Here is a 14,220-nt window from a genome sequence, read left to right as displayed (position 1 = left end):
AGTAGATGCAAACACACCTTTATTAATAAATAACAAATAAATAACAAAAGCAAAGTCCAGGAATCAAGCAGGGGTCAGTCACCAGAGCGGGTAGTCAGACAAGCCAGGATCAGGAGCACGGAGAGCAGCGGAGTCAGGAACAAGGCCGGAGTCAGGAACCAGGAGCAAACAGGAAACACAGAAACAAGGAGACTTCTGGGAAACAGGAAACCACGCAAGGGCAAGGAGGTTCTGGGCTTAGCTGCTTAAATAGGCAGAACTGACTAGCAGCAGGGTTGATTACTACTCACAGGTGAGTAATCGTGGCAACAAGCAGAAGCAGCTCATAGTAATTGCAGCTGAAAACTCAATCACTGAAACAGAAAGGGTTGCTGTTTAAAACAGCAAAGAAACCCTGACAGTTCTGTCACATAGAGCTCAATTTAAAATGATGGTAGTTGCTTTCAAATCTCTACATAATGCTGCTCCTACCTAACTTTCCTCCCTAATGCACAAGTATGTCCTGTCTAGGCCACTATGCTCTGCCAAAGACTCTATCCTCTGTTTGTACTCTTTCCTCTAATTCTCACCTTCAAGACTTCTAAAGGGCTGCACCATTTCTGTGGAACTACCTTCCCTGCTCCATTAGATTCTCACCCAGTCTGCATCTCTTCAAAACAATAATTGAAAACTCAAAAATCTATTAGACTGTTAATAGCCTTTCCTCCTCATTATAGCCCGCTCCCTCTTGCAGGTAAACTCATTGATCAGGGCTCTCAACCCCCTCTCTTCCTGTGCGCCCATTTTGTCAGGTTACAAATACTTATCTATTAGTTCCTGAAGAATTTGTTGGCGCTTTATTTATAATAATAATAATATTACCCACACACTCCCCTACAAGCAGCCCCTCATAGAAATCCCACATTCATGATACACAGCCTAAATACTTTTCATACACCACAAACTGCTCATGCACATACACAATATAACACAGACCACATATACAGAAATACAGCCCTACAAAGTATCAACAGCACCCATACTTAACACAAGAATAACTCACATGTTAAGTAAAAAAAAAAATAGGGCTGGCACTCCAAGGGATTTCAAAGTATTGTTGTGGTACATGGCTTCTAAAAGGTTCTAAAATGTTTTCTTATCTGCTGCTTCTTTTGCACCCTGTCGATTTTTTATCATATATTTTTTTTCAGTGACACAACTGATTTATCAATCTTTCCAACACTTTTTCTGATTCACTTCTGTTTTTTAAATTTGGCACACTTAATAAATACAATCAAAATAATGACAGAATTTAAGAAATCATTGACGAATATCTGCATTTCTGACAAGTAATGTCGATGTAAGCCATGGAGGGTACTTGTGTGAATGTGGGGGTTATTTCTGTGGATTTGTCGTGCATTTGCTTGTAGTGTCAATGTGTGAATATCAAGTATACTTCTGTGGGACATCATGAATGTGGGGTGCATTTCTGTGGAATGTCAGTTTGTGACTCTATGGTGCATTTCTGTGGTGTGTCTTAGTATCAGTATGTACACATGACTGTAGAGTGTGTAGACAGTGTGGTACTTTATGCGGTGTAAGTATGTGTATTTCTTAATTTATTTATTCCAATCAGTCAAAAAAATATTATAGGCATCCATACACAAAGACACAAATATACAGACACATTATCATACAGTCACAAATACACAGTTATACAGGCATACCATCATATAGATCACGACATCCAGGCACACAGTCACAGAGATATACAGGTATACAGTCATACAGGCAAACAATCAGACACTCTCACAAAAGCATAGATATAAAGGCAAAAATACATATATGCACAAAGGCAAAAACATAAAGACACACAATCATACAGGCACGCAGACATAGTTATTCAGGCAATAGAACAGACAGAGACATCCAGGCACAAAGTCTCAAAGATATACAGGCACTCAGTCAATAAAGGAACACAATCGGACAGACACAGTCATATAGGCACACAGTCATATAGACTATATATACAGATATACTGTCATACAGACACACATATACAGTCATTTAGAGACATACAGACACAGGCATAGTGTAATATAGACGTAGTCACAAAGTCATAAATGCAGTCACATTAGCATACTCACTATTCAGCCCTATGTTCAATCAGGTCTCCTGCATGAGACTTACAACTTGTTCCTGTCTACTTGTCTGTGGGATGCATGCTGGCTGTGCAGAGTTCTAATCCTGAAGCCCAGGGTAGGAGTTTCAGTTGCACAGCCCTGCCCCATCACTATGGCACCAGTTCATAGCCGTTCGGCAAATAAATGCACCTCCACACGGCCTCCTGCCTGAGGCTGAACTGAAGAGAGTTGTTGCAGATAAGTGGGCCCTCAAGAGTTTCCGCTTGAGCCCTTTTTTGTAGGGGGAACAGCAAGCGGACGGGGGCCTAGGCACAAAATGCTGGACTGGTTCTGGGACCCAAAACATTGGATTGTTCAAGCAAAAACTGGATAGATGGCAACTATGCCCTTAGAATGTACACCCATTTGGGCAGGGCCCACACCACCTTCTATTCCTGTACTCTGTTTTTATTATTCCACCCCTTGAATTGAACTTAACTTGTTTGGACCACACAAGCATTCTGCTAAGCTATGATTAGTTTTTACCTAGATTGAGCAGAGCTTGAAGTTGGAACCTTATCTTTCAATATATTTTGCAGATGTGAGGCTTAGTCAATTGCACATTTTTATAATGTGAGCTAGTACATGTTTAGGCAGAAATAGTGCTTTGGATGTTTAGCTTACTTGCAGTGAACTTTTTGTCATTTTCAGATTGCAGTTTCATAGACATATTTGGACTTGGCCTCTGATGCATTTTTATAGTGTATTTGTGTTACAATTGTCCAATTGAATCTGTATGTCTTCTTTTAAATAACAGTTAACATCCACATTTGAAAACTCATCTCTTAAGAATCAGTACACCAAGTGTGAAGTGATAAACTTAAGGCAAGTAATATTTATTTAATGATTGTACAGCATATGCTATGAAGAACTAAAATACTTATCTATCTATTACCGGGGATTAAATGTTTGTATCCATCACACCTGTTGTAAAAAAAAAACTCATGTAGCTATCACACCTGTTACTAAGGATTAAACATACAAATCAATAAAATGTATGTGCATACCTCACTTGTTAACGCCTGTTAAAAGGACCCTTTGCACCAGGGGTGCCCAAAAGGTAGATCCACAGATGTTTTAAAACTACAACTTCCATGATGCTGTCCCATTCTAAAGGCATTCCAATCATCATCTAGAGGCATGCAAAGCATCAAGGGAATTGTAGTACTACAACATCTGGGAATCTACCTTTTGGGCACCTTTGCTCAATACACTGTAACCACATAATTTTATTAAGGGAGTTAGAGTGTCTGGAGTTCCCTGACACTGTACCTCCACTTAGTGTTAAACTACAGTCTATCATAGTAGTCCATTGCGGTATGAATTGGTATGGCTAAGGAAAAGTGTTATCACTACTTAGCCAAACCTGGTGGAGACCAGGCTGTAGACAGCAAGATACCCCCATTCAGTGTTAAACTGTTCAAAAACAGTACAACAATGATTGTAGGGATGGTGTCAGGAGACTCCAGGTCAGTGCCATAACCAACTCAATGAGATTTAGTGTTTATAGTGTTTGAGTGTCCCTTTAACATAATGCATTTATTGCATCTCCTTCCAAAGATTGCATATTTGTATCTATGACACCTGCTCCCAACGAATAGACATATTTGCCTACTATACATGTTACCAAGTCTTGAAAATATAAAGCCATCAAAAATCATAGCCAAGTATGAAATATATTTAGCTAACAAAATCTGTTACCAGTGATTATACTGGCACTGCTTGTGGGGTCTTTGCGTTGGTACCCAAAATACTAGGTCTTTTAAAGAACCAGCTTGGCCTCTGATTCCAGTAATGACACAGGGTATGTCACCAACTTATGATCTCATACTAAAAACCACTGCAGCAATAATTTTAAAATTCCGTATAAGTAGCAACTATAAGCATAAGGGGAGCAGACAGTTCATTTGGATTCAGTGTGTCTGAAAATACATGAATTATATAAAATATGATGTAATACATTGACCCTGATCAGGGCACAACTTTTAAAGCAATTTTTAAGGCATACTTTACTTGTTGTTTTGCAGGCCTGGAAGTGTTATAGTAGACTTTGTGTTGCAATTTACGACTACCAACCAGGGGACCACATTTCCAACAACTGACTTAGTTCATAATATCTTCATAGAGAACTTTGCAAATAGCTCCTGGTCTAGTTTCAAGGTTGATGCAGGCTCATTTTATATCTCATGTAAGTCATGTAAATCCTTCATTCTCTGTGTGATGCTATAGTATTAACATTAGAAATATTATTCCTAAAAGTGACATAGCTTGTGAATATACAGGCATACATTTTTCCAATTACCTAATATGAGACACTTATCGAAAATGAACTCTTGTATTGAACAAATATAATATATTTATAGACAGTTGAATATGCACACATTATTAAAAATACAAATAAATATATTCCATTTTTTTTTTTTAAATGGAGACAATCCATTGGGTCAGCTTTCCTATATTACAATGTGTTCACTAACCAAAAGGGTTTGTTGACCAAACACTTAATTTTGGTGAATAGGGAGCAGATCTAGCTAGTTTTAGGTCAGCATCACCCATGCTGACAATATGGCTGTATTGAAAAGTGTTCTTACCTTGCTATCTGCTCTACATTTTGCAATGTCAGGTCTCAAATGTATACAGTTTACCAATTAGAGAATGACAAGTGGTAAACAAGTTTTTGAATGGATAATTTTTAAATAATCAACAAAATATGATCCCACAAAGAGCAGCGGCAATTCTTATATTCACACGTTTTTAAGAGTTAACCGCTGTTGTTGGATTGATGCAATTTAATGTCCATGTATTAAAATCCATACATTGCAGTGTTCTCTTTTCAAAGGATTTAGATTTTTTTTCACTGCCATACTAATTAGGAACATTCCACACTAAACCTCTTGAAAAAAAAAAAAAAAATCACCATATGGTACATATACTCCCCCAATGAATACATACATGCATTTCCAATACATGTATTCATTTGGGGTATATCTTATATCTGCAAAAAATCCTGCTTGTGCGCGCATGCTTGCTTGCTTGTGCATGCGCGCACACTCCACAGCGTTCAGAAATAACATTGGCCTGATCTGATGTCTGAGAAGGAGGTATGCAGTGGCAGGCAAGCCCATTCTAGTAAAGCGCACCTGCCACTTCTGTTAGCTCATGGGGGCTAACAGAAGAAGGTAGCAAACCTGCCTGGCTGTTTGACGTTTTATAAAGTTCCTCTTTAATGGGATTCTTCTCACCCACGGAGCACTTCAGCAAGCTGGTGTGGAGAAGTCTTTTTGATACCGGAGAAACTGACGGAAGCCAAGCACAGAGAGATGGACACAGGTTTCTTCAGGAAGGAAGAGATTCTTTATTGGATCACCGATCGGGACTCAGAGGGACTAATGTCACCAAAATACAGCAAAGTCTGAGCCCCGGACAATAGTGCAGGCTCCTTATATAGGCATATAACTCCTCCCATATTAAGCTCCACCCGCACATTCTCTTAACCAATCAACACAAATAAGAATTAACTTCCTGTTTGACCGCATGGCTTGTCCAGCACAATGGAGGAGGGGAATACTATATCCTGTATTCTTGCACATGCTCCGTACACTACTGATCGTATCTTGCCTCGTGCATCCAACTGATCGATACGTCAGCATATGCACGTACACATGCCACGTGGTAATCTCGGCCTACTAAATTTATTTTTACCGAGATTCCACCACATTCCCCCCTTTGATGCCTCTTGATATTTTACAATTACTTGAGGCATCACTTAACCTTAGTTTTGCTTACACCGCAAGTTACCTTGAAACAGACCAGACTTATCCTATGATGTGAATCTTTTAACACTCATATTCCTGCATTGGTTCTCCTTGATCTAGAGCCTTATACTTATATATCGCCATTATCTGTGCGGCAGCCTTCCTCTCTGCTATACTTCCTATCAGGCTTTGCACAGACCTAACTACTAAGGGTATAAGACACGGTAGGAGTAGACACAACAGTAAAATCAGTAGGACTCCACCTACCACTGCCTTAAGCCCTCCAAACCACTCATACCAGCTACCAAACCAACTACTTGGATTGTACCCTTTCCATACCTGAGTAGGCACATGCGCTAGTTTAACCATATGGCTAGTAAGCTCAGCTATTGCTTGCCCTTCGTCATCTATTTGAAGACAGCAATTGCTTAGGTTAAACTTCCCACATACACCTCCCTCTACTGCCAAAAGGTAATCCAAGGCTAATCTATTCTGGTATACTGCTGTCCTCATCCTGGTATTATGTTTCACTAGGAGATTGAGCGCTTGTGATGTTTCGTTAGTGATAATCTCAACCACCGCCTGTAATCTTATAATGCGGTTGAGCATATAAATAGGGGTTCTATAACCAAAGGTACCATCTTCTGCCCACGTGGCTGGCCCATAATAATCTATGATACGCTGGGGAGGCCATTCATTATCTTCCCAGGTGCCTATCTCTAAGGGTCCCCTTTTCTTCCTATGATTCACATCATACACTTTAACACCTAAAGTCTCACCTGTTTCAATAGGTAACAAGAAGAAGGATGGTTTGAGCATACCCAACACACATGCCCCTTCCCAGTCCTGTGGCAGCTCCGAATAGGCCTTCTTACCACAGATCCAGTACAAATTTGCTGGGGCTCTCCAGGTAGATGTGATGGATAAATCAAACCACACATCCTTTAAACTGGCATATCTAGCAAACGGGTTAGATGGTTCTGAGACATTTGAAGCCGACCACCAAGTTGTATTTTTAGTATCATCATCATAAGCTTTTTGCCCTAGACAAGTTAATTCTCCTACAGAAGTATTATACATTATTCCTTTCCTTGCTATGCAAACATAACCTATGATGGAGGTCTTTAATCTCCACTCAGATTTACCTCTAACACTCATATGATAATCGGCTTGTGTAGATATTAATTGGTCAACTGCCTCAGAACCGGACATTACCTCCTTTGCTTCCCAAGGCCATTGGTCTCCCATGTTAGTACCTCCACACACATAGCAGTTGGTAACATTAAGACTACCGGCAATACTCTCAGCTAGGTCAATGAACAGGTTCTTAGCATTATGGGGGATCTTATTATCTATACTCATCTCTTCATAAAAGGAATGGTATACTTGATGAGTCTGGGAGGATACCGTATCAGTCTCTATTCCTATAAACAATAATGTCCCAGGATCTAAACCCGTCCCGTATATTTGAAACCCAAATAAATTTCCATACTTATCTAAGAACTTGTCGGGGTTATTAATAAGTATATGGACTGGGTTGCATTCCATAGACTTACAATATGGGCTAGTCGGCAACTTAGTCACTATCATGTCTTTATCTACTGTCTGTCCCCAAGTCGCCCACCCCACACAAGACCAATATGGACAAAAGTTATAGTCTTTATTTGGGCATCTAGGACTCACATATTTATTTTTGCTACTGGGACAAATGTATTTATCGTTAGACCCATACGTCCTCTCCCATCTAAGATCCCCACATACATTCCACGGCTTTCTACCACTCGATATCGCTTTACACGCATCAAATAGCAGAACACCCGAAGAATGTACGGATTCTAACACCGTCTTATTAATTAGGATCCCCTGAGGATCTCCATTCCTGAGAGTCAACCAAATTGTACGAGGTTGATACTCTGGACTGAAGCACTTAGGTTCTCCTACTCCTAAATGGCACACACTATAGTCTATATTTAGGTATCTACATTTTGATACCTCTCCTTTACACTCGTACTGTGAATGCCAAATTAGGGTTTGGGAAATATGGTTACCTGTTCTCGTAGTCTTAATGCATACCTCACAGCTAGGAGTGTCGGTACCTCTACCTTCCTGAATATAAAAACACATGTAAATAAACACAATCAAAAGCACATCTTTCGCCGTCATCCTCAGTCTTCGTCCGTGCGATGGAACCTCAGCTTCCAGGATGTGAGGGCTGCAGGGAATGGAGTTCTGCTCGTCTTCACAGGTGTCCCTTCGAGACTTTCCTGGCTTATACACTATGTGTTGGTAAGAGGACAGGCTTTATTATGGCCTTCTCACTCACACCTGTAACAATAAAATTTGTAATCCACAATAATTCCTCGTTACTCCGACTGAGTAGTGCGTTTCAACCGGATCTTGCAGGGATTCTCTGGATCTGCTGTAACTTGCCAAGAATCGACTGCTGCTGGCTTAACCCTGGAGTGATGTATCCACGGAGTCACTTCGGCTACTTTTATCGCTGTAGGGGTAGACAAAAGAACAACATAAGGACCTCTCCACTTGGGCCCTAACGGTACATTATTCCACTCTTTAATCCACACTTGATCTCCTGGATGATAACTATGAACAGGGGGATAAATATTCACAGGTAATCTATCTTGTACCCATTTCTGTACCTCCTCCATAGTCTTACCCAACTCTACAACCTGCTGCCGGGTAATTCCTTCTCCCAACTGACTCAAATCCCCCCTTAAGTTACCAAGTACGGGAGGTGGTCGTCCATACATAATTTCAAAAGGAGAGAGGCCCATCCTTCTGGTAGGGGTACTGCGGATTCGCAATAGAGCTATAGGTAAGAGAACGTTCCACTTAAGTTGGGTTTCCTGACACATTTTAGCCAACTGGTTCTTAATAGTTCTATTCATTCTCTCTACCTTACCAGAACTCTGGGGTCTATATGCAGTATGAAGCCTCCACTTTATACCAAGCATATGAGTCAGTTGTTGTAGGCACTGGTGAACAAAAGCTGGACCATTGTCCGATCCTATAGAACAGGGTAGTCCATATCGGGGTATTATTTCTCGTAACAGGAATCTCACAACTTCTCCTGCTTTCTCTGTACGAGTAGGACATGCTTCTACCCAGCCTGAATAGGTGCACACAATTACCAACAGGTAACGATGTCCACCCGATTTAGGCATCACTGTAAAGTCTATTTGTAGATCGGACATGGGGAGTCCCCCCATAAACTGGACTCCTGGTGGCTTTACTGGTCCTTGTCTTGCATTATTTTTAGCACACGTTACACATCTACGTACAATGGCCTGAGTCAAGTTGGACAATCTTGGTATGTAGAAATGTTTCCTGAGAGATTCTTCTGTACTGTCTCTCCCAGAATGTGTCCCGTTATGATAGTTCTGGACAATTTCTACTGCTAGTGATGCTGGTATAACTATTCTTCCATCTTCTAGCTGATACCACTTGTTCTCCAAATACTTTCCCGGTTCAGTCTTTAACCACTCCTCTTCTTGAGTTGTATAAACTGGAGTCCATTGAGACAGTGGAGTTGGTATAAGAGCAGCTATATGCCCCACATACTCCTGTCTTCCTGATTCAGCAGCACGCTTAGCTGCACTATCTGCCATCCGATTTCCCTTGGTTACATCACCATCTCCTCTCAGATGCGCTCGACAATGTATGATACCGACTTCTTTCGGCTCCCACACTGCTTCCAATAGTTGTAGGATTTCAGCTGCGTATTTGATTTCTTTGCCTTCTGAATTCAGTAGTCCTCTTTCTTAATACAAAGCTCCGTGGGCATGAGTGGTTAAAAACGCATACTTAGAGTCCGTATAGATATTTACTCTTAAACCTTCAGCCAATTGTAACGCTCGTGTTAGTGCTATTAATTCTGCCTTTTGTGCTGATGTTCCTTTTGCCAGTGGCCGAGCTTCTATCACCTTGTCTATTGTTGTCACTGCATATCCTGCATAGCGGATCCCTTCTTTCACATAACTACTGCCGTCGGTATAATATTGAACATCGGGGTTCTGGATGGGAAAATCACGAAGATCTGGTCTACTTGAGAATACTTCATCCATTACTTCCAAACAATCATGTTGACTTTCAGTAGGTTGCGGCAAAAGGGTAGCTGGATTTAAGGTGTTTACAGTCTCTAAATGCACTCTTGGGTTTTCACACAACATTGCTTGATACTTGGTCATACGGCTATTACTAAACCAATGATTTCCTTTGTAATCCAACAACGTCTGTACTGCATGTGGGACTCGTACATAAAGTTCTTGACCCAGAGTGAGTTTATCGGCTTCAGCTACTAGCAAGGCGGCTGCAGCTACGGCTCTTAGACAAGGTGGAAGTCCGCTGGCCACTGCATCCAGTTGCTTAGACATGTAGGCAACAGGTCTTTGCCATGATCCCAAGTACTGTGTCAATACTCCCACAGCCATTCTTCTTTGCTCGTGTACATATAAGTAGAATGGTCGTGTGTGATCAGGTAGACCTAATGCTGGGGCACTCATCAAAGCCTTCTTCACATCTTCAAATGCCGTTTGCTGTTCTTGGGTCCATAAGAAGGGGTCATGCTCTGTACCTTTGATGGCTGCGTACAGAGGTTTTGCCAGTATCGCATAGCTGGGAATCCATATCCTACAGAAGCCTGCTGCCCCCAAGAATTCTCGCACTTGTCTTCTATTCTTGGGTATTGGTATTTGGCAGACAGCTTCTTTTCTCTCTGGCCCCATAATCCTTTGACCTTCAGAGATATGGAATCCCAGATACTTGACAGTTGGCAAACACAACTGAGCCTTCTTTCTAGACACCTTGTATCCTGCCTTCCAGAGAATGTGTAGTAGATCGTGCGTTGCTTGCTGACATTTTTCTTTTGTAACTGCTGCTATCAACAAGTCATCTACATACTGTAACAATACACACTCTCCTGGGATGGACTCGAAATCCAGTAGATCTTGACTTAGAGCTGAACCAAATAGGGTAGGTGAATTTTTAAACCCTTGGGGTAGTCTTGTCCAAGTCATTTGGCGTTTTGAGCCCGTTACAGCGTTCTCCCATTGGAAAGCGAAAATACATTGACTTTCTGTGGCAATTCGGAGGCAAAAGAAGGCATCTTTGAGATCTAAGACTGTGAAGTAAGTAGCCCCGCCCGGAATTAAAGCAAGCAGGTTATATGGATTGGGTACAACTGGATGTATACTAACAACCGCATCATTGACTGCTCTTAAGTCCTGCACAGGTCGATACTCATCTGTACCGGGCTTTTGAACAGGCAACAATGGGGTGTTCCAGGGGGAAGTACAGAATTTTAGGATACCATACCGTATGAATTTATCCAGATAGGATTGGATGTTCTTCTTAGCCTTCTGTGGGATGTGGTATTGTCTTAGGCTTACTGGATAAACCCCAAGTTTCAGTTCAATTTTTATAGGTGGAATATTGCGGGCCAGTCCTGGTGGGTTGTTCTCTGCCCAAACTCCTGGTATGTTAAACAATGTCTCATCACTCCTAGGGTTTTGGCTAGTCAACACTGTATAAAGTCGCCACTCTTCTTCCTTTGGTACGGATAAAGTCATAATACCTGAAGGTCCATTAAACTTTAAAGATGTTGTTCCATTTGGTAGGAACGTAATCTGCGCTTGTAATTTTGATAGCATATCACGTCCCAGCAATTGGACTGGACATTCAGGCATATAAAGGAATTGATGTTTTACTACGTGGCCTCCCAATGTACAGAGTCGACTTTTAAGAACCGGTTTTTCAGCACTTCTTCCAGTTGCTCCTATCACAGTAATAGTCCTTCCAGATGGAGGAGCAACTAGATTAGTCACCACTGAATGTTCAGCACCAGTGTCGATCATGAACGCACTCCTTTTTCCCCCTATTGATACATCGACCATAGGCTCCGCTCGACCAAGGGGGATGGAGCCCGGTCGGTATCAATAGTCCTCCATGACCGTGTCAGCCAATCCTACAAAGTCCCTACCTTCTCTATCGCGGGACCTTTGCGCTGCTGGAATATACCTGTCTTCCCTAACACTTCCTCTGTTCCCATTACTCCCTCTATAACCATTACTCCCTCCGGGGCCTCCTCTACCTCTCGCTCTGCCTCTAAAGTTTCCGTAACCTGACCTAGGTCTGTCTCTCTCAGACTGTTCTCTTCGCGGACACTCATTTCTCCAATGCCCTTCTTCCCTACAGTAAGCGCACTGATTCCTACTTAGAGGTTCCTCATTCCACTTACTATCGCCTCTATCCGGGCCCCGTCTATCTACGCCTGCGATCGCTACCGCTAGCATATCAGCCTTTTTACGCATCTTGCGCTCTTCCTCTTTCTTACTTTCTGTATCCCTGTTCATATAAACCTTATTTGCTACCTCCATTAGTTGGGTGATGGACATACCTGCAAACCCTTCTAACTTTTGTAGCTTGCACTTAATATCTCCGTATGCTTGGCTGACAAAGGCGGAGTTAACCATTCGGGAATTATCTGCGTCTTCCGGATTAAAGGGGGTGTACAAGCGGTACGCCTCCAATAATCGGTCATAAAAGACACTGGGCGCTTCATCGCTTTTCTGGATCACCTCAACTGTCTTCGACATGTTAATGGCTTTCTTTCCTCCTGCTTTCATGCCAGCAATTATAGCGTCTCTATAGGCTCTGAGTTGAACCATATCAGCACCATTTACGTTCCAATCGGGATCAGTATTGGGATAATGTGTTGCGGCCCATGCTGCTGGATTAGCTTGGTTCAAAGCACGGGCTCTATCTTCTAATGCTTTAATGGCTGCTTGATTTATTCTTGTCCTTTCCTCATTGTTAAATAAAGTCATTAGTAACTGCTGGCAATCAGCCCATGTCGGATTATGCGTCTGTACTATTGAGGTGAACAGATCAGTCATGGCTTGTGGTTTCTCAGTATACGAGGAATTATGGGTCTTCTAGTTTAAAAGATCGGTTGTGGTAAATGGGACATATACGAAGACTGGGTCAGCGTGTGCCATTTGACCTGCGGCATCGATATAAGCTGACCCGGGATTCAGACGAAGAGGCATCTGATAGTGCTTTAATTGTTGGGCACCAGTCAACTGTCGGGTTTGGATGGGGCTACGTAGAGAGGCGTCAGTCATGGGTTCCGGTCGGGGAGAGATAGGGTATGGGGATGTGGGAGGTTGGTTTTGTGAAAAGGTCGTAAATAAAACACTTCGAGCCGAGCTAGATGAAGCTTGACCGGAAGTCTGAAGTGGCGCCAAATCAGGATATTCGTTTTTAATGGGGGTGGGTTCTGGTTCCGGAAGGGGAGATTTAGTACGAGGGGGGGTGGATCCTGTACTGGAGGAGGAAGCGGAAGTGGATGAGGGTAATGAGGGGAGGGGTGCAGGGCTTCCTGCGTTTGCGTCACTTCTTCTTAACGGAAAGTAAGGGGGCGGCAAAGGGATCTCGGACTCAGGGGGCGTGTCCAAAATGGGCCTAACACCGGTCCTAGTGGACGAACAAGTCCTAGCTACCATGAGGCGACACTGCTCCTCGTGGCATGTCTGGAGCCATTTTGGCGAGTCATTTACGGCCTGTCTCCAACAGTCAATATAAGGAAACTGGCCGTAAAGTTCAGGCCTACCTGATACAGCCACGTGTAAGCGCTGTACCAGAGTTAAATCCAAACTGCCACGTGGCGGCCATGCCGCAACCAAAGTAGGCCACTCCCTAGTGCACAAAGTAACTAAACGCACAGGAGACATCTTAACCCCAAAATCACAAGTTTTGAATCCCTTTTTAAAATTCTTCACCATACAACCTAAGGGATCCGGAATCGTTGACTGCGACGCACCCATACTTAACAATGGAACGTCGTCGACAACGAATACTATGCACGCGTACTATTCAACAGTCACACCCGTTTCCTCTGGCAACAGCACCACGTGGTACGGTTACCAAGTGAAACGTACACTATAACAATAAACACTCAGGGAATTCCCATACACACACAGCTGTTACACCAGTCACTATATAATCAATATTATGCCCTTTGGCGTAACTATACAGTCACCCACGCTATAATTCTCTATATACGAATTACCCGTCTATAACACACCCCAGTAACATCGTCTTTTACAAATAGCGGTTACAGTACGGTTAGCATAGGTCAAAGCACAAGTTAAGGTCACAATACAATTATTAGTGGTTATGGTGTTAAACATGCAATGGACGACAATGATTAGTACTTATTATACAATGTCAGTAAATATACAGGGTTATGGTACCGTGCACTATAATACAGCAACACACTATTAACA

The 14,220-nt window shown here is 42.3% G+C and overlaps 1 protein-coding gene across 1 annotated transcript in view; it reads left to right on the top strand.

The window, feature by feature from the left end:
- LOC134566132 (transmembrane protease serine 11G-like) overlaps positions 1–14,220 on the top strand; it is a 54,619-nt gene that overhangs the window by 36,458 nt on the left and 3,941 nt on the right. The window contains exons 5-6 of the mRNA XM_063425837.1: positions 2,920–2,987; positions 4,190–4,350. Of these exons, the coding sequence (XP_063281907.1) occupies positions 2,920–2,987; positions 4,190–4,350 (229 nt within the window). The remainder of the gene's footprint in view (positions 1–2,919; positions 2,988–4,189; positions 4,351–14,220) is intronic.

Source organism: Pelobates fuscus, chromosome 6, assembly GCF_036172605.1.
Source record: "Pelobates fuscus isolate aPelFus1 chromosome 6, aPelFus1.pri, whole genome shotgun sequence".
NCBI classification, from domain to species: domain Eukaryota; kingdom Metazoa; phylum Chordata; class Amphibia; order Anura; family Pelobatidae; genus Pelobates; species Pelobates fuscus.
This window is presented reverse-complemented; position numbering and strand designations above follow the sequence as displayed.